Here is a 21128-nt window from a genome sequence, read left to right on the forward strand (position 1 = left end):
AAACCATTCCAAGGTGATTCACAGGGCATCAAACCACATAGAACAACATAGAACATACAGTGCAGAAGGAGGCCATTCAGCCCATTGAGTCTGCACCGACCCACTTAAGCCCTCACTTCCACCCTATCCCTGTAACCCAATAACCCCTCCTAACCTCTTTGGTCACTAAGGGCAATTTATCATGGCCAATCCACCTAACCTGCACGTCTTTGGACTGTGGGAGGAAACCGGAGCACCCGGAGGAAACCCACGCAGACACGGGGAGAATGTGCAGACTCCGCACAGACCCAGCGGGGAATCGAACCTGGGACCCTGGCGCTGTGAAGCCACAGTGCTATCCACTTGTGCTACCGTGCTGCCCTCAAGGAAACTTTAGGTGAGATGGAAAATGGCATGGTCAAAGAGGTTGGATTTAATCATAGAATCCCTACAGTGCAGAAGGGCATTGAGTCTGCACCTTCCCTCTGAAAGAACGCTCTACCTAGGCCCACTTCCATACCCTATCCTGGTAACCCCATCTAACCTACTTATCTTTCGACACGAAAGGGCAATTTAGCAGAGCCAATCCACCTAACCTACACAGTCACCCAAGGCCAGAAATGAATGGGGTCCCTGGCGCTGTGTGGCACTGGTGCTAACCACTGTGCCACCATGTCGGTGTCTTACAGGAGGATAGAGAGGTGAAGAGGCTTAGAGAAGGAATTCCAGAGATTGGGACCCAGGCAACTGAACACGTGGCAATAGATGGCGGAGCAATCAAAATTGGTGATACTCAAGAGACCAGAATCAGAGAGACACTGAGATCACAAAAGGTTTTGGAGGTGGAGAAGAGCACGCAGATAGGGGGGGTTGAGGTCATAGAGGGACTTGAAAACAAGGATGAGAATTTTAAAATCAAACCAAAAATAACAATAATCCTTGCCCCTTTTGAGTAACTAATTGTGAGTGAAGCTTTTTCAGGTGTTTTGCCAGAATGTTTTGCCTTGAATGTGGTGTTACGTTGGAGCACTGATTTAATTTTGCTGGAAATTAAACACCTCATCTTCTGATTTGCAAGGTGGCTGGTCGGTGTGGACTGAATGGAGTCTGTGCAATGAGGAGGATACCCAGTTTCGCAGTCGCCGATGTGAGATTCTCAATCCGGGGACAATGCAGTGCGTGGGGAACAGCACCCAGTTCCGACAGTGCCTCTACAATGAAATTCCCGGTGAGCGCGGCGGTGAACTGACCCGTGGCGGCCTGCAAAACTGAATGTTCAGTATTCGGAAATGGAAACGTTTATTCCCCCCCCCCCCACCTCCACCATGCCCACAAGAGTAAAATGCAAGCAATTACCACAGTATAGCATTAAACCTGAACCCCTACCCCCACCACCCAACTCCATTCCAAGTTGAGGATCCCCCTTTGGGTACCCTGCCCCAAGGCGGCATTGGTGACCATGGACTCCCATTGGATTGGTCCATGATGATGCCTGGCAAAGCACGGCCTTAATTTGCTGTTGCCTCTTGTGGTGTGGCTGAGCAGGAAACTCTCCCAGGGTGGTGGTAGCGTAGTGGTATTGCCACTGGATTAGTAAACCAGATACCCAGGATCAAATCCCGCCACTGATGGTGAAATTTGATTCTGGATTCAGTACAAACCTGGAATCCAGAGACCCAGGATAATGATCTGGGACCCGGGTTCGAATCCCTCCCTGGCAGGCGATGGAATTTAAACTCAATAAAATATCTGGGAATTAAAAAGTGTAATGGTGACCATGAAACCGTTGTCGATTGTCGTAAAAACCCATCTGGTTCACTGATGTCCTTTAGGGAAGGAAATCTGCCGTCCTTTCCTGGTCTGGCCTACATGTGTCTCCAGACCCACAGCAATGACTCTTAACTTCCCCCTCGAGGGCAATTAGGGATGGGCAATAAATGCTGGCACGGCCTGCGATGGCCCGCATCCGATTATCGAATAAATAACTTTTACTAAATGTTATTTAACCTTAATTTAGCCAGGTGAGCCAACTGCGAACCAATTCTCACTGACAATAACGGCCCGGTCAAGGGGCTAACGACAGAGCAACAGAAATGACACAGCCATACAATGCATTTGAACACTAAAAACAATCAAATACATATTAGCAGTGAAAGAGAATTGGCCGTTTAGCAATCAGGACTTCGATTCTCCGTTCCCGCTGTACTGAATGGAGATTTGGGCTGGGCGCCAAATTCTCCGTCCTCGCTGGCAGCAGCAGCGATGCGGACTCAAAACGGAGAACCCCGCCCCGGGTGTACTGAAGAATTTGCAGGCTGACAGTCAACCTGCTCAGCCACCTTCCGTGGCCAAGCAAGTCCTGAACCTGGGACTCCAACGCTGAGCTTCTGACCCAGGGGTAGGGAGAGTATCCACTGCGCCACCAGATGTTCGAGCTAAGGACGGTAACTGCGAGGTCTGACATCCACAGCGTCACCCCAGCTGCGATTCAGTCCCATTCTTAACCAAAATAGCCATCTGACCACCTCAAAAAGAACCATTAATAGCTCACTGGTCATCCCGATAATTCAGAAATCAGGTCTCCACTGACAGGCCAGACAAGCTCGAGATTCTAGAAACTGGCTAGCATGCCGCCCTTAATCAATACAACCAATTAACTGAGCATTCCTCTCACTGAGCCATGGTTCAGGTGGTAGCTCTCGCCTCTGAGGCACAAGGGTCCCAGTTAAAAGTCCAACTTCAGAGTTTGAACAAAAGAGAAAATCAAGGCCGACCTGGTGGCATTGCCTTTAAGATGCTAACTTGTGGGACCTTCTGCCTGTTACTGGTGGAAAAATAAGACGCCATGAAACTATTTCAAAGGAGAGCAGTGGTGCCCTCCCTGGGCAATGTTTATCCCTCAGTCGAGATCACAAAAAACAGATAGAACATAGAACAATACAGCGCAGTACAGGCCCTTCGGCCCACGATGTTGCACCAAAACAAAAGCCATCTAACCTACACTATGCCATTATCATCCATATGTTTATCCAATAAACTTTTAAATGCCCTCAATGTTGGCGAGTTCACTACTGTAGCAGGTAGGGCATTCCACGGCCTCACTACTCTTTGCGTAAAGAACCTACCTCTGACCTCTGTCCTATATCTATTACCCCTCAGTTTAAAGTTATGTCCCCTCGTGCCAGCCATTTCCATCCGCGGGAGAAGGCTCTCACTGTCCACCCTATCCAACCCCCTGATCATTTTGTATGCCTCTATTAAGTCTCCTCTTAACCTTCTTCTCTCCAACGAAAACAACCTCAAGTCCGTCAGCCTTTCCTCATAAGATTTTCCCTCCATACCAGGCAACATCCTGGTAAATCTCCTCTGCACCCGCTCCAAAGCCTCCACGTCCTTCCTATAATGCGGTGACCAGAACTGTACGCAATACTCCAAATGCGGCCGGACCAGAGTTCTGTACAGCTGCGACATGACCTCCCGACTCCGGAACTCAATCCCTCTACCAATAAAGGCCAACACTCCATAGGCCTTCTTCACAACCCTATCAACCTGGGTGGCAACTTTCAGGGATCTATGTACATGGACACCTAGATCCCTCTGCTCATCCACACTTTCAAGAACTTTACCATTAGCCAAATATTCCGCATTCCTGTTATTCCTTCCAAAGTGAATCACCTCACACTTCTCTACATTAAACTCCATTTGCCACCTCTCAGCCCAGCTCTGCAGCTTATCTATATCCCTCTGTAACCTGCTACATCCTTCCACACTATCGACAACACCACCGACTTTAGTATCGTCTGCAAATTTACTCACCCACCCTTCTGCGCCTTCCTCTAGGTCATTGATAAAAATGACAAACAGCAACGGCCCCAGAACAGATCCTTGTGGTACTCCACTTGTGACTGTACTCCATTCTGAACATTTCCCATCAACCACCACCCTCTGTCTTCTTTCAGCTAGCCAATTTCTGATCCACATCTCTAAATCACCCTCAATCCCCAGCCTCCGTATTTTTTGCAATAGCCTACCGTGGGGAACCTTATCAAACGCTTTGCTGAAATCCATATACACCACATCAACTGCTCTACCCTCGTCTACCTGTTCAGTCACCTTCTCAAAGAACTCAATAAGGTTTGTGAGGCATGACCTACCCTTCACAAAGCCATGCTGACTATCCCTGATCATATTATTCCTATCTAGATGACTATAAATCTTGTCCCTTATAATCCCCTCCAAGACTTTACCCACTACAGACGTGAGGCTCACCGGTCTATAGTTGCCGGGGTTGTCTCTGCTCCCCTTTTTGAACAAAGGGACCACATTTGCTGTCCTCCAGTCCTCTGGCACTATTCCTGTAGCCAATGATGACATAAAAATCAAAGCCAAAGGTCCAGCAATCTCTTCCCTGGCCTCTCATAGAATCCTAGGATAAATCCCATCAGGTCCCGGTGACTTATCTATTTTCAGCCTGTCCAGAATTGCCAACACCTCTTCCCTACGTACCTCAATGCCATCTATTCTATTAGCCTGGGGCTCAGCATTCTCCTCCACAACATTATCTTTTTCCTGAGTGAATACTGACCAAAAATATTCATTTAGTATCTCGCCTATCTCTTCAGACTCCACACACAATTTCCCATCCCTGTCCTTGACTGGTCCTACTCTTTCCCTAGTCATTCGCTTATTCCTGACATACCTATAGAAAGCTTTTGGGTTTTCCTTGATCCTTCCTGCCAAATACTTCTCATGTCCCCTCCTTGCTCGTCTTAGCTCTCTCTTTAGATCCTTCCTCGCTACCTTGTAACTATCCATCGCCCCAACCGAAACTTCACACTTCATCTTCACATAGGCCTTCTTCTTCCTCTTAACAAGAGATTCCACTTCCTTGGTAAACCACGGTTCCCTCGCTCGACGCCTTCCTCCCTGTCTGACCGGTACATACTTACCAAGAACACGCAGTAGCTGATCCTTGAACAAGCCCCACTTATCCAGTGTGCCCAACACTTGCAGCCTACTTCTCCACCTTATCCCCCCCAAGTCACGTCTAATGGCATCATAATTGCCCTTCCCCCAGCTATAACTCTTGCCCTGCGGTGTATACTTATCCCTTTCCATCATTAACGTAAACGTCACCGAATTGTGGTCACTGTCCCCAAAGTGCTCTCCTACCTCCAAATCCAACACCTGGCCTGGTTCATTACCCAAAACCAAATCCAACGTGGCCTCGCCTCTTGTTGGCCTGTCAACATATTGTTTCAGGAAACCCTCCTGCACACACTGTACAAAAAACGACCCATCTATTGTACTCGAACTATATATTTTCCAATCAATATTTGGAAAGTTAAAGTCTCCCATAATAACTACCCTGTTACTTTCGCTCATATCCAGAATCATCTTCGCCATCCTTTCCTCTACATCCCTAGAACTATTAGGAGGCCTATAAAAAACTCCCAACAGGGTGACCTCTCCTTTCCTGTTTCTAACTTCAGCCAATACTACCTCGGAAGAAGAGTCCCCATCTAGCATCCTCTCCGCCACCGTAATACTGCTCTTGACTAGCAGCGCCACACCTCCCCCTCTTTTGCCTCCTTCTCTGAGCTTACTAAAACACCTAAACCCCAGAACCTGCAACATCCATTCCTGTCCCTGCTCTATCCATGTCTCCGAAATGGCCACAACATCGAAGTCCCAGGTACCAACCCACGCTGCCAGTTCCCCTACCTTGTTTCGTATACTCCTGGCATTGAAGTAGACACACTTCAAACCACCTACCTGAACGCTGGCCCCCTCCTGCGACGTCAAATCTGTGCTCCTGACCTCTATACTCTCATTCTCCCTTACCCTAAAACTACAATCCAGGTTCCCATGCCCCTGCTGCATTAGTTTAAACCCCCCCAAAGAGCACTAACAAATCTCCCCCCCAGGATATTTGTGCCCCTCAGGTTCAGATGTAGACCATCCTGTCTGTAGAGGTCCCACCTTCCCCAGAAAGAGCCCCAGTTATCCAAAAATCTGAAACCCTCCCGCCTGCGCCATCCCTGTAGCCACGTGTTTAAATGCTCTCTCTCCCTATTCCTCATCTCACTATCACGTGGCACGGGCAACAACCCAGAGATAACAACTCTGTTTGTTCTAGTTCTGAGCTTCCATCCTAGCTCCCTGAAAGCCTGCCTGACATCCTTGTCCCCTTTCCTACCTATGTCGTTGGTGCCAATGTGGACCACGACTTGGGGCTGCTCCCCCTCCCCCTAAGGACCCGGAAAACACGATCCGAGACATCACGTACCCTTGCACCTGGGAGGCAACATACCAAACGTGAGTCTCTCCCGCTCCCACAAAATCTCTTATCTGTGCCCCTGACTATAGAGTCCCCAATTATTAATGCTCTGCTCCTCTCCCCCCTTCCCTTCTGAGCAACAGGGACAGACTCCGTGCCAGAGGCCCGTACCCCATGGCTTACCCCTGGTAAGTCGTCCCCCCCACAAGTATCCAAAGCGGTATGACCAGATGATCTGGTCAGTATCGCATTGCTGTTTGTGGGAGCTTGCTGTGGACAAAGTGGCTACAACAGAGACTGTGCTTTATTGTGTGGCAGGCAGTATAGATGTTTTAATTATTCTTTGATGGGAGGGTGGGCATCACTGGCAAGGCCAGCATTTGTTGCCCATCCGTAACCGCTGAGTGGCTCGCTCGACCATTTCAGAGGGCAGTTAAGAGACATCCACATTTCTGTGGGTTTGGAGTCACATGTAGGCCAGACCAGGAAAGGACGGCAGATTTCCTTCCCTAAAGGGGATTAGTAAACCAGATGGGGTTTTTTTTTGTTCAATAACAATCGGCAATGGTTGTGATGGTCAACATTGCTGAGACGAGCTTTACATTCCACGTTTATTAATTGAATTTACATTGCACCAGCCTCTGGACTACTACAGTGATATTACCAGCGCACCTCCACCTTCCCCCAATGCCATGCTTCAGTATCTGCACTTTGGATGGCACAACCTGTAGGGTTATAGACCTAGAGCTGGAAGGAGCTGCATAGCCTTCTCCTGGGCCAGAATGGGCTGAATAGCTACCTTCTCTGCCCCTGGTTCGTGACAGTCTGTGGATCTGGCTGTGATCAATTAGCCAGCGAGAGGGACTGGAATTCAGAGGAAATATGATCCCATCCCCTTTAGCTAGTGACACACCCGATGGACCCCTGATGGTGCATTGGAAGCCCGTCTCTGGAATATCACTGTCCTTTCATTGAGAGCAGGTTTCTATTTCAGGCGACGGATACACCAGTTTATTCATTCTGTAGATGCGGCCATCACTGGCGAGGCTGGTAACTGAATGGCTTGTAAGCCACTTCAGAGGGTATTTGAGAGTTGGCATGGGAGTCACAGACAGGGAAGGATAGCAAGTATCCCTACCCTAAATCAGTTGGGTTTTTATGACCTATTTCATAGAATTTACAGTGCAGAAGGAGGCCATTCGGCCCATCGAGTCTGCACCGGCTCTTGGAAAGAGCACCCTACCCAAGGTCAACACCTCCACCCTATCCCCATAACCCAGTAACCCCACCCAACCCAAAGGGCAATTTTGGACACTAAGGGCAATTTATCATGGCCAATCCACCTAACCTGCACATCTTTGGACTGTGGGAGGAAACCGGAGCACCCGGAGGAAACCCACGCACCCACGGGGAGGATGTGCAGACTCCGCACAGACAGTGACCCAAGCCGGAATCGAACTTGGGACCCTGGAGCTGTGAAGCAATTGTGCTATCCACAATGCTACCGTGCTGCCCTAAACTGACAGCCTCATGGCCACACCGATACCAGCGTCCTCGTTTCCGGATATTTTTGACAGGATCCGGCACTCAGTTGCCAAGATGGGATTGGACCTCACAATCTCCGGACTGTCAGTCCAGGCTTCTGAATCGCTAGCTCAATAACAGAACCACTGCCCGGGTGTGATTACTGGCTATAATTCTGAATTTATCTTAGTTTGGGATTTGAGGCGCTGCTCCATTAAGGTTAAATATTACTCTTCTTCTCTCCTGCAGTGATTCAGTCGGCTATTGGGAGTGACAGTAGCTGCGGAGGTGAGTCCTGACAGTGCGACAGAAAACTGCTTTGTGAGAGAGTCTGTTGTGGTCTGAGTGATTGTGAATTCCTTTTGGACCTACTGCTGAGATTTCAGAACTGTGCTAGAGTGAGTACTGGGGACAGTAATGTGTATCTGAGGAATGTTAGGGAATGTTAGGAGGTGATAAAGATGATTGATGAGGGGAGGGCGGTGGATGTTGTTCACATGGACTTCAGTAAAGCCTTTGACAAGATGCCTCATGGCAGACTGGTACAAAAGGTGAAGGCACGCGGTATCAGAGGTGAGGTAGTAAGATGGATACAGAACTGGCTCGGTCACAGAAGACAGAGGGTAGCAGTATAAGGGTGTTTTTCTGAATGGATGTTTGTGACGAGTGGTGTTCCACAGGAATCTGTGCTGGGGCCTCTGTTGTTTGTCGTATATATAAACGATTTGGAGGAAAATGATGAGTAAGTTTGGTGGAGTGGTAGGTAGTGTTGAGGATTGACAAATAGAGAAATGCCAAATGGAGTTTAATCCAGACAAATGTGAGGTAATGCATTTTGATAGATCTAACATAGAGGGCAAATATACCGTAAATGGCAAAACTCAAAACTCTATAGAAAGTCAGAGAAATCTGGGCGTGCAGGTCCACAGATCTTTGAAAGTGGCAACACAATTGGACAAGGTAGTCAAGAAAGCATACGGAATGCCTTCATTGGACGGAGCATCGAGTATAAAAACTGACAAGTCATGCCACAGTTGTATCGAACATTGGTAAGGCCGCACTTGGAATATTGCGCACAATTCTAGTCGCCACACTACCAGAAGGATGTGGAGGCTTTGGACAGGGTGCAGAGGAGGTTTACCAGGATGGTGCCTGGTCTGGAGGGTGTTAGCTATGAGGAGAGGCTGGATACACTCGGACTGTTTTCATTAGAAAGACGGAGGTTGAGTGGTGACCTGATAGAGGTCTACAAGATTATGAGGGGCATGGATAGAGTGAATGGGCAGGTACTCTTTCCCTGGGTGGAGGAGTCAGTCACCAGGGGACAGAGGTTTAAGGTCCGGGGACAAAGTTTAGAGGAGATGGGCGAGGCAGGTTTTTTACACAGAGGGTGGTGAGTGCCTGGAACGCTTTGCCAGGAGAGGTTGTGGAAGCAGATACATTAATGGCATTCAAAAGGCATCTTGACAAATACATGGACAGGATGGGTATAGAGGAATACGGCACTAGGAAGTGCTGAGGGTTTTGGCCAAGGGTGGTATCATGACCGGCACAGGCGTGGAGGGCCGAAGGGCCTGTTCCTGTGCTGTATTGTTCTTTGAATACTGGGGACAGTATTGTATTTCTGTGGAATGTTCGAGAGTGAGTACTGGGGATAGTAAGGTGCAATGTTTTGTGGAAGGCAAATCATATTTGACCAATTTGCTAGAGTTAATTGTGGATGCAACAAGATGAATGAAGAGGAATCGATGAACGTGGTATATTTATATTTACAAAAAATATTTGACTGGCTAATGAACTGGAAATAGGGCAAATGATTAATTTCCAGTTTGGCAAACTAACTAGTTGCATGTCGCAGTGATCAGTGCTGAAGTCTCAACTATTGACCTTGTTTATAAATGAGTTGGAAGAAGGGACCGACTGTAATGTAGCCAAGTTTGCTAATGACACATAGATAGTGAGCGAGTCAAGTTGTGAGGAGGATACAAAGGAACTGCAAAGGGACAGAACAAAGAAAATTACAGCACAGGAACAGGCCCATTCGGCCCTCCAAGCCTGCGCCGACCATGCTGCCCGTTTGAACTAAAACCCTTCCGGAAGTAGACATGTTATCTGATTGGGCAAAATATTGGCAGATGCAGTATGATGTGGGTAGACGTGAGGTTGCCAACTTTGGCAGGAAGATTAGAAAGTTACTGGGTTATGGGGATAGGGTGGAGGTGTTGACCTTTGGTAGGGTGCTCTTTCCAAGAGCCGGTGCAGACTCGATGGGCCGAATGGCCTCCTTCTGCACTGTAAATTCTATGAAAAGCTGTGCACTATTTAATAATACCTATCTGATAAAAATAGGTTAAAGGGATATGGGGAACAGGTAGGAAGGTGGATTTGAGACCAGGAAGACATTAGCCATCGTCTGATTGAATGGCGGAACAGGCTCGAGGGACCGAATTGCCTACTTCCTGCACCCGATTCCTATGTTCCTACGTAAATGTAGGCATCTGGGTGTCCTTGTACATGAATCACAAAACATTAGCACTCGCGTACAGCAAGTAATTAGGAAGGCAAATGAAATATTGGTCTTTGCTGCAAGAGGGTTGGAGTTTAACGAGGGGAGTCCTGCTGTAGGTGCACAGGGCCCTGGTGAGGCTGTGCCTGGAGTACCGTGCACAGTTTTAGTCTTGTTACTAAAGGAGGGAGATACTTGCATTGGAGGCATTTCAGAGAAGGTCCACTCATTCAGAGGAGGTTGACTCATTGGAAACGGTTGAGCCTGAACTCAAGTTGAAGTTTAGAAGAATGAGAAATGATCTTATTGAAGGTAAGATTCTGAGTGGGCGTGACAAGGTGAATGCTGAGAGGACGTCTCCCCTTGTGGGGGAGCCTAGATCACGTAGGCGCAACTTCAAAATGAGGAATTTCTCATCTAAGGTGGAGTTGTGGAGGAATTTCTTTCCTCGGAAGGGTCATTAGTGTTTGGAAATTCTCTTCCCCATTGAGCTGTGGATGTTGGGCCATTGAATATATTGGGTGTTGGATGAACCACAGCTCAATGACAGCACGTCTGAGCTGTGCTCCAGTGTAGTTTGAAGGTTGTGACTTTAAATCTGCTGCCTCTCTGAAGTTCCTGACCATTTATTCACCCAGCCTTTAGCGTCTACCATCTGATTGCCACCGGAGTCTCCTGCTTCCTGGGTGCCACCCTCATCACCCTGCTGATCTATGTATATTGCCAGCGGTGCCACAGGCAGTCTCAGGAATCTACAGTCATTCATCCAACCACCCCCAATCACTTGAATTACAAAGGCAGCGGTCAGAGTAACAAGAACGAACTCTACAACCCCATGGAGATCAAGGTACGGGTGTTTTGAACTTTGTTGATTTTTTTTCTCAATTTACGTGTACGTTAATTAGGGTGAATTAGATGGTTTTGAAACTGTCATTTTCCTCTTCTCCTCGGCTGTTTCTCGTGTACTGAAATGTGGCTCTTGGCGAATAAATATCAATTGCGGGCAGCACGGTGGCGCAGTGGTTAGCACTGCTGCCTCACGGCGCTGAGGTGCGAGGTTCGATCCCGGCCCCGGGTCGCTGTCCGTGTGGAGTTTGCTCATTCTCCCCGTGTCTGCGTGAGTCTCGCCCCCACAATCCAAACAAAAATGTGCAAGTCAGGTGGATTGGCCAAGCTAAATTGCCCCTTAATTGGAAAAAAATAATTGGGTACTCAAAAAAAAACTTTTTAAAAACTTCAAAACAAATCAAATATCAATTGCTCGCTCAGACCCCGTAAAATTGTTGTTTGGTGCTGTGTGCCTTGACAAGCCCGAGTCGTTACAAGAACAGAGGAGACCATCCAGCCCATTAACTCCGTGCTGACTCTCTGTAGGGCCATCGAGTCAGTCCCCTTCCCCCCTGCTCTAGCCCCTTGGCTCTGCAAGTTTATGTCCCTCGTCCTCACCCAAGTTCCTTTCCAAATCATTCATCGCTTCCGCTTCCACCCACTCTCGTGAGCAACGAGTTCCAGCCCATTACCACTCATTGCGTTAAAAGGATCTCCTCGCCCCAGGCATGTTTATGGCGTGGTGGCACAGGATGAGTCGTCAACGGCAGGCGGAGCAAGGGAAAAGACAAACAGGTGGGTGGGGACTCCATTTCAGTATGGCATTCCACAATCCTGCAAAACCTCCCTCGTACACGGCTGCCACAGGAACATTCAGGCCATTTACAGCTACGCAAACCAGAGGTGGGCTATCGGAGGGAAAGGGGTGGGCTATCGGAGGGCCCAGGTAGCTCAGTGCTCTTCGATGGTTAGTTTGTGGATCAGATTGATGCCAACAGCATGGAGATTCTGTCCCCATTCCAGCTAAGGGTGACCTCGGGATCTGCCACCTCATCGTGCCAATAAAGCGAAAAAGAAAAATGAGACCACTTTGCCGGGATTCGCACATAACCGCCAAGGGCCTGCCATCAGGTGGAGAACTCCAGGAGAAGGAAATAGGGGGAAAGAACAGCAGCAGTGGAACCAATCAGATGGCTCTTTCAAAGGGCAAAGATTGGGCTCTTGGCAGCATGGTCGCACAATGTGTAGCACTGTGGCTTCGCAACTCCAGGGTCCCAGGTTCGATTCCCCGTTGGGTCACTGTCTGTGCGGAGTCTGCACGTCCTCCCCGTGAGTGCGTGGGTTTCCTCCGGGTGCTCCGGTTTCCTCCCACAGTCCAAAGACGTGCAGGTTAGGTGGATTGGCCGTGATAAATTGCCCTTAGTGACCAAAATGGTTAGGAGGGGTTATTGAGTTACGGGGATAGGGTGGAAGTGAGGGCTTAAGTGGGTCGGTGCAGACTCAATGGGCCGAATGGTCTCCTTCTGCACTGTATGTTCTATGTTCTGGTTTAGTGGGCAGCACGGTAGCACAAGTGGATAGCACTGTAGCTTCACAGCGCCAGGGTCCCAGGTTCGATTCCCCGCTGGGTCACTGTCGGTGCGGAGTCTGCACGTTCTCCCCGTGTGTGCGTGGGTTTCGTCCGGGTGCTCCGGTTTCCTCCCACAGTCCAAAGACGTGCAGGTTAGGTGGATTGGCCCATAGAGACCAAAAAGGTTAGGAGGGGTTATTGGGTTACGGGGATAGGGTGGGAGTGAGGGCTTAAGTGGGTCGGTGCAGACTCGATGGGCCGAATGGCCTCCTTCTGTACTGTATGTTCTATGTTCTATTAATGGCCTCGTTTCTGTGCATGTGAGATTCTACAAAATTGGTGAAAATAAATCAGACTGTTCATACTAGCACTGTCGCTTCACAGCGCCAGGATCCCAGGTTCGATTCCAGCTTGGGTCACGGTCTGTGCGGAATCTGCACGTTCTCCCCGTGTCTGCGTGGGTCTCCTCCGGGCGCTCCAGTTTCCTCCCACAAGTCCCGAAAGACTTGCTTGTTAGGTGAATTGGACATTCTGAATAATGTGCTTTTTGTTCGCGCGCCGGTGGGGGAGAGTGGAGATTGCTTTCAATGATCCTGTTTATAATCAAATCTGATTTATGCTTTGTTGAAACTGAAGGCTTATCTTCATTGGCTACAAGCCAGGCTTAATATAAAATTCCTGCGCTAATCGTGTCTCCAGCGTGATGGGTTTTATAGATTAATGCACTGCGCATTGTAAATGTATTATGGAGGAATAATTAGCTGTGCGGACTTATTACAGATAAGCAGAGGGTTCTGGTAACCTTCGGGCAGCCTGGATGGGTCAGTGAGCTCTCAATGGGGACATGTGGGTTCTGTGAGCACTGCGTCCACCACAGCAACCCCCCCCCCACCCCCCTCCCCACTCCACCAGCCCCACCTCTGGTTATGGGGTTGACGCCACCGGTGCCTGTACCGAGGGAGTGCTGCACTGCCGGAGGCGCCGTCTCTCGGCTGAGAGATTAAACTGAGCGCCCCCACAGGTGGCACTTGAAGAAGAGCAAGGGACTTCTCGTTTACCCCTCAAAAAGCAGATCTTCTGGCCATTGAGCTCACTGCTTCTGGGATATTGCTGTGCATAAAATGCCTTGGCCTACATCTCAATGGCCGCTACCCATCAATGGTGCATCATTGGCTGCGGGGCACTCCGTGGCGCTAGATAAATGCAAATTCTTTATCTTTTCTTTTCTTAAATCGGCCAAGATTTAAGCACGGTAGCATAGTGGTTAGCACAGTTGCTTCACAGCTCCAGGGTCCCAGGTTCGATTCCCGGCTTGGGTCACTGTGCGGAGTCTGCAAGTTCTCCTCGTGTCTGCATGGGTTTCCCCCGGGTGCTCCGGTTTCCTCCCACAGTCCAAAGACGTGCAGGTTAGGTGGATTGGCCGTGCTAAATTGCCCTAGAGTGTCCAAAAAAAAAGGTTGGGTGGGGTTACTGGGTTACGGGGATAGGGTGGAGGCATGGGCTTAAGTGGGGTGCTCTTTCCAAGAGCCGGTGCAGACTCGATGGGCCGAATGGCCTCCTTCTGCACTGTATGTTCTAAGAAGCAATTTGTTTAAATTGCCTGATGTTGCTTTGAACCTAAAACACTTATTTGGCTCTTTTCTTTTACCCCAGACACTGAACAAAAACAATTTGATTCCCGATGACCGGAGCAACTACTTCTCCTCTCTACAGCAGACAAATGTGTACACCACAACGTATTACCCCACCACCCTGAATAAATATGACTACCGGCCTGACTCCTCACCTGGCAGAACCTACACCTAAAACCCATCCGAGCGAACCTCCCCTGGAGACGGTGCTTAGAAACAAACCAGAATGGATTCCGCCTGAAGACGCACCAGAATCATAGCAACACCCGTAGTCGAGTCATAGCATCAGCCAATCACAGTCCAAATTTTTTGTGGGGTCCTTCATTAACGATTTGCACTTCTTCAAGATCCACGGTCCAGCCATCGAGACTTGCTCGTGACTTATAAAAAAAAACAAAGCAACGGATTTTTTTCTTTTCTTAAGAGACTCCCTGGCGAGAGAGACTGAGCTTCACATTCGGGCAGGAAAAAAAAATTGACAAACATGGCGGAAACAAAATGGCCACCACGGTGGAAGAACATAACAATGGTTGCCACAGCAACGTGTTGTCTCTGTGAAACTAGATTTGCTGAGGATTTCTTCACAGAGGTGGTTTCGAGAATATGACCATCGCATCTGGATACAGGAATACTCCTTCGCTACTGAGGGGATGCTATTTTTTATTGTCATTCGAACGTTATTTTTTCTATTCCCTCCTGCAGTATTAATTTTCCGATGTGTACCTTATGGAGCCTAACAGTAGCAAAACATAGTCTCACATTGTATTTAGAGCACAGACACAGGCCATTTGCTCCAAACAATTCCATGACGTTACTTGTGCTCCTCTTAAGTCTCCTCCCAACCTCCTTCATCTCCTTCACCTTATCAACCGTTCAAAAAAAAAACCCCCATCAAAATGTTCTTGATTTTTAAAAAACTGATTAGTTTATTTTGCGTAGCTTCAGCCTTTCTTCTTTTCTATTTTGGTCCTGACTTGCATTCCCAAAATTGGAAATTCTGCACTTTCGATGAATTGATGAAATTTTGTACGGAGAGCAACCTAAAAATGCTAAACGTGGGCAAACAGTGGTCCCGAGTTTAGTTAGACTTGAAATCCCTTCAATCATCAAGCAACTGTTAAGGTAATTCGGAGCGAGTCCTTCGATAGTTCAACTCTATTAATTTGATGCGACTTCGCCCTCAGTTTGGATGGTTTGGCTGCTTCGTGTGTTTATTATCGGCCGATGTGAGCTGCACCATCATTTTGCCTGTTCCATTGGAAAGTGTGTCTGGAAAGAATTGTCCAAGAATGCAAGTGTGATGAAGAAGTGGGCAGAGGAGCCATCGCCTGTAACAGTGGAGAGTTTTGCAGATGCCAATGTCACTGAAATATGAGATCCTCGTAGTTATACTGCCCTGGTTTAAGCTCAACATCTGAATATTTTTTTAAAATTCTTCCATGAAATGTGGGCTTCGCTGGCTAGGTCAGCATTCATTGCCAATTCCCAGTTGCTCTTGAGAAGGTGTCGCCTTCTTGAACCTCTGCAGTCCATGTGGTGTAGGTACGCCCTTGGTGCCTGTTAGGGTGAGAGTTCCAGGAGTTGGACCCAGCAACAGCGAGGGCACGGCGGTTCAGTTCCAAGTCAGGATGGTGGGTGGCTGGGGGGGGGGGGGGGGGGGGGGGGGGGGGGGGGCTTATCAACAAAGAGTGAAGAACAGGGTGTTGGCTGTGTTTAGTGGTGGTGGGGGGAAGGGGGGGGGGGGGGGGGGGGAGCTCTGCCTGAGATAGGTTCAGATGCGTCCTCGTGTAATATGAACTGGAACACGCCACTTGCTCTCCGAAGTGATGAGATATTTGAGTAGAAAAGCAAACCACTTCCCTTTATTCCTGTGCTGCCCTTGTCCTGGCGAGCTCAGCGGAAACTGTTCAAAGTTTACTGAAAGACATGTCAGAACTGGTCAGTGTCCAGAGCTCAAGCGAACAGCTCCCTGTGAATAAAGTTCTTGGGTCGCCTCTGCTCATTTTCTTTGGCCTCCTGGGGAATGCTGTTCGTGTTTGATGTCGGTTGCGAGGTTGGCCGATGCACGCATGACTTAAAAGCGTGACTGTGCATTGTTACGTTGGGACGCTGCACTCGCACCCTGCTGGTTCCCCTGCCTTCCCAATCTCCTGCTGCCAATTGCGATCAAACCTGCATTTCCGTCCATCGAAGATAATGAAAACCAAACTTCATATAAATAGATCAACCAACTGGGGTTCCCCATAATCCCTGGATGATGTGTTGAGAGTGCATGCATGCAAAGATAGCTATAAGGTTACCTGCACTGACGTCCATGTAAAAAGCTAAAAGAATCACGTACCATCACATGGTGATGGTCTGCACTCCTTTTACTGAAACTCCTGTCTTTTACAACACAGCTGCCAGGGCAATTTAGCGTGGCCAATCCATCTAACCTGCACATCTTAGGGTTGTGGGGGTGAAGCCCACGCAGACACGGGGAGAATGTGCAAACTCCACATGGACAGTGACCCAGGGCCGGGATTCGGACCCGGATCCTCAGCGCCGCAGTCCCAGAGCTAAGAGTTGCTGGTTTAAACTAATAGCCCAGGACCCAAATACATTCAGGTGCACTTGGGGGAGCTGTTTGGTCGGTCTTCCTGAATAATACATGTATGTGTGCGTGAATGGGTTTCCAAGGTTATCTGGACAAGGAACAAGTCACTGCCTGTTTTCAAATCTTGCCGCTGTTTCACTCCCACCCTATCTTAGTAACATCCTCTAGCCCTACCGCCATAGACCCATGCAACACAGAACTAGGTTGTTCAGCCATCCATGTTTAGAATCCCAACAGTGCAGAAGGAGGCCATTCGGCCTATTGAGCCAACACCGGCCCTTGGATAACGCATCCTACTTAAGCCCACGCTTCCACCCTATCCTTGTAACCCAGTAACCCTACCTAACGCTTTGGACACTAAGGGTCAATTTAGCGTGGCCAATCCACCCAACCTGCACATCTTTGGACTGTGGGAGGAAACCGGAGCACCCGGAGGAAACCCACACAGACACGGGGCAAACTCCACACAGGCAGTCACCAGAGGCCGGAATTGAACCTGGGTCCCTGGAGCTGCGAGGCAGCAGTGCTAACCACTCTGCCACAATGCCGCCACCAATCTACACAAATCCCATTTACCAGAACTAGCCATAGCCTACTATGCCTTGGCAATTTATGTGCTCGGCAAGGTGCTTCTTAAAGAGTGCCATCCTCCACCACCCTCTCGGGCAACGATCCATGGTCTCTGCACTCCTCCAATTCTGTTCTCGCGCTCATCTAGAATTTGACAATTCTAGAATTGCGCTCATCTAGAATTTGCCAGCACCCAAACTCTGGAATTCCCTCCCTCAGCCTTTCGACTTCTTTGACGCTCTCTCTCTCGCCACCACCCCCCACACCCCCTATAAGACGATCTTTAAAATCTACCTCTTTGGCCAAATGTTTTTGGCGCCTGTCCTCGTGCCTCTCCACGCGATTCGGTGTGAAATTTTGTTTCGATAACACCCCTGGGAAGTGGATGTGGGTAAGTTTTAAAGGCGCCACATAAACAGAAGTTGTAATTGTAGAAGTTGAATTTTTTTGTCTGGCTGGTGACTTCCCTTCCCCTGGATTTTTGTCACCCTAAGGTAGTAACGGATTTGAGACAAAAGCGGATATGCAGAGTTAGGATGAGGATCCGCCATGATCTGACGGAATGGTTCCTTCACGGGAATGTGGCTGTTGCTGGCAAAGCCAGCATTTGTTACCCAGTCCCTATTACCCTTGAACCAAGTGGCCTGCTTAACAGCAGAGGGCAGTTAAGAGTCAGCCACATTGCTGTGGGGTCTGGAGTCACACGTAGGCCAGACCGGGTAAGGATGGCAGATTTCCTTCCCTAAAGGGCATTATTGGGTATTTAACAACAATCGATGATAGTTGTCATGGTCACTATCAATGGGACTAGCTTTATTAATTGAATTTAAAATCCCACCAGCTGCCATGGTGAGATTTGAAGATGTATCCCCCGAGTATCATAGAATCGTGGAATTTACAGTGCAGAAGGAGGCCATTCAGCCCATCGAGTCTGCACCAGCCCTTGGAAAGAGCACCCTACTTAAGCCCACATCTCCACCCAGTTCCCGTAACCCAGTAACCCCACCTAACCTTTTTGGACACTAAGGACAATTTAGCATGGCCAATCAACCTAACCCGCACATCTTTGGACTGTGGGAGGAAACCGGAGCACCCGGAGGAAACCCACGCACACACGGGGAGAATGTGCAGACTCCTCACAGACAGTGACCCAAGCCGGGAATCGAACCCAGGTCCCTAGCGCTGTGAAGCTTGGCTACCAGAGGCCGCACCCAATGAACCCTGTAGTGCTCACCCCTTTTACTCATTCCTTCACCATGTAGTACCCATGCTAATTAACGCTGATCCGTGGGGCAGCACGGTAGCATAGTGGTTAGCACGGCGGCTTCACAGCGCCAGGGTCCCAGGTTCGATTCCATGCTGGGTCACCGTCTGTGCGGAGTCTTCACGTTCTTCCCGTGTTTGCGTGGGTTTCCTCCGTGTGCTCCGGTTTCCTCCCACAGTCCAAAGACGCGCAAGTTAGGTAGATTGGCCATGATAAATTGGCCTTAGTGTCCAAAAGGGTTAGGAGGGGTTATTGGTTTATGGGGATAGGGTGAAATTGAGGGCTTAAGTGGGTCGGTGCAGGCTCGATGGGCATTGTATGTTCTATGTTAGATCTTTTTCCCTTGGTAAGTGCACTGCCTATTAGGAAAGCCTATTGAATGGGCTCACCTCAGCCAGAGTAACAATTGCATGTCATTAACCTGACTTGAGGAGGTGGAACCAGCCATGGTCCTCTCGCACATTTGCATTGACTCCGCGATTGGAAAGCATGCATGAGGGTTTGACGAAGAGACGGTTGATCTCCGATGCGATGTGCTTCTTCGAAAAGGGGAAATCACCGCCCCCCTGAAAACCCGCAACTTGGTCAGAGTAACGGAGGGAAGCTGACTGTTGTGGAGCCATGAGCTGCTCGCTGTTTGGAAGGGATGGGAGGGATTATTAACCAACACGCAGAAACAAATTGAATCTATACAGTGCCTTTTACAGCCTTTGGGCATGGTGATGAAGCCAGTGAAGTCAGTCAGCGTTGTGCCGTAGGTAATATAGGAGAGCCAGAGCGTTATTAAACAGTCCGACCAACACACAATGACAGGTAGGCCCAAACAGACCAGGCCGCCAAAAATGGCCAAAAGGAGTAAAGCAAAACAAAACTGCCTCTTCGGTATTTCCCCTTGTAACCAATGTCATGAAACTGCGAGTTTAAAAGGGCATGTTTATGAATGGGGCCTCTCAGCCGACTGAAAGATAGTCTATCTCGGGCTAGTATTGTGCTGACTGGAAGCTCCTTTGTATGTAGGTGATAACAGTGTGATGAATTTTTCGGAAGATTAAATGCAAATGGACCTTGAGTAGTTCAGGCCGTTCAGAATAGCCTTATTTTTTTAAACTGTGGAACAAGCAGATGTTTTTGTAAATATGAGATTTGTCATTAGAATCGTATTGATGCCAATTATTAGTGAGATGGCCATGATTTATCAGTCCTCCCACCCAAAGGAGATTGGCTAACAAACTGATGGGTTTTGAGGTCCTGTCAGCCTGCCGGCTTCCATATGAAATGTGTTGAGTTGTTGTGCTCCACTTCCCAATGGTGCACGTTCCATCAGCGACCTTGGTCACGCGGCGTGGAGCTCTCGGGGTTCCTCGCCCTCCACACACTGTGCTGAAGTCTTTGGGGATTGAGGACAGGTGAAAGATGGCGGGGGTATGAGAAAGATGGCGGGGGTATGAGAAAGATGGCGGGGGTACGGAGAAAGATGGCGGGAGTATGAGAAAGATGGCGGGGGTATGAGAAAGATGGCGGGGGTATGAGAAAGATGGCGCGCTTCCTTTATGTCCTTTGAAAACTGTTGCTCATTAGTTCTAAATTTTACAAAAACGCATCGGGAACGGGAAGGAAAGGCCATGTGACTGAAGTTGAGAATCAGCCAATCGATGGGGTTGTGAAGTGTTTGCTTGCCCCGTGATTGGCTGTGGGAAAGTGGTGTGTTGCGACGAGGGCGATGGTGGCGGACGGGGTTGGGGGCAGGGAGTAAAGTCTCTGTGGTTACAACCTACCAGGGGTTCTTTTTTTTTCGGAAAATATTTTATTCACATATACACACAAAAAATAAGGGCAGCAGAACAACAGACCTCGCCTGCCCCCCTGACGCCAACCCCCCACCACATCTCACCTTCCCCGTTTTAACCCCCTTACCTCTCCCCAACAACCCCCCCCCCACACACACACACACGCTGACTCCCTCAATCCTCCTTAAAGAAATCGATAAACGGCTGCCACCTCTGGGTGAACCCCTCTGCCGACCCCCTCAGAGCCAACTTGACCTTTTCCAGCCTCAGGAATTCTTCCAGGTCAGGTCGCTCACCCACACTCCCGCTTTCGGCGGCTCCGAGTCCCTCACCCGAGCAAAATCCATCTCCAGGCTATCAGGGAGACAAAGGTCAAAACATTGGCCTCGCTCATCCCCTGGGTTCAACCCCTGGACTCCCGGGTCTTCCGACACCCCAAATCCCAAATATCGCCACCTCTGGACTCGGAGCCACCTTCACACCCAGCACGTCGGACATCACGTCCGAGAACCTCCTTCAGTCTTGGGCACTCCCAGAATATGCGGACGTGATTAACGCCCCCCCCATCCCCCAACACACACACACACCGCCCT

The 21128-nt window shown here is 49.1% G+C and overlaps 1 protein-coding gene across 3 annotated transcripts in view; it reads left to right on the forward strand.

Annotated features, from left to right (window-relative positions):
• Window positions 1–21128, forward strand: part of sema5ba (sema domain, seven thrombospondin repeats (type 1 and type 1-like), transmembrane domain (TM) and short cytoplasmic domain, (semaphorin) 5Ba) — a 563950-nt gene that overhangs the window by 404972 nt on the left and 137850 nt on the right. For 2 of the 3 annotated variants that reach the window (XM_072469907.1, XM_072469915.1), the window contains 4 exons: window positions 1058–1207; window positions 8033–8071; window positions 10928–11136; window positions 14341–15956. In XM_072469907.1, coding sequence (XP_072326008.1) covers window positions 1058–1207; window positions 8033–8071; window positions 10928–11136; window positions 14341–14493 — 551 coding nt within the window. In that variant the 3' untranslated portion in view covers window positions 14494–15956. Of the gene's footprint in view, window positions 1–1057; window positions 1208–8032; window positions 8072–10927; window positions 11137–14340; window positions 15957–21128 lie in introns of those variants that run through there. The other variant, XM_072469924.1, reaches the window with a different exon arrangement.

Source organism: Scyliorhinus torazame, chromosome 2 (assembly GCF_047496885.1).
Source record: "Scyliorhinus torazame isolate Kashiwa2021f chromosome 2, sScyTor2.1, whole genome shotgun sequence".
Classification (NCBI taxonomy): domain Eukaryota; kingdom Metazoa; phylum Chordata; class Chondrichthyes; order Carcharhiniformes; family Scyliorhinidae; genus Scyliorhinus; species Scyliorhinus torazame.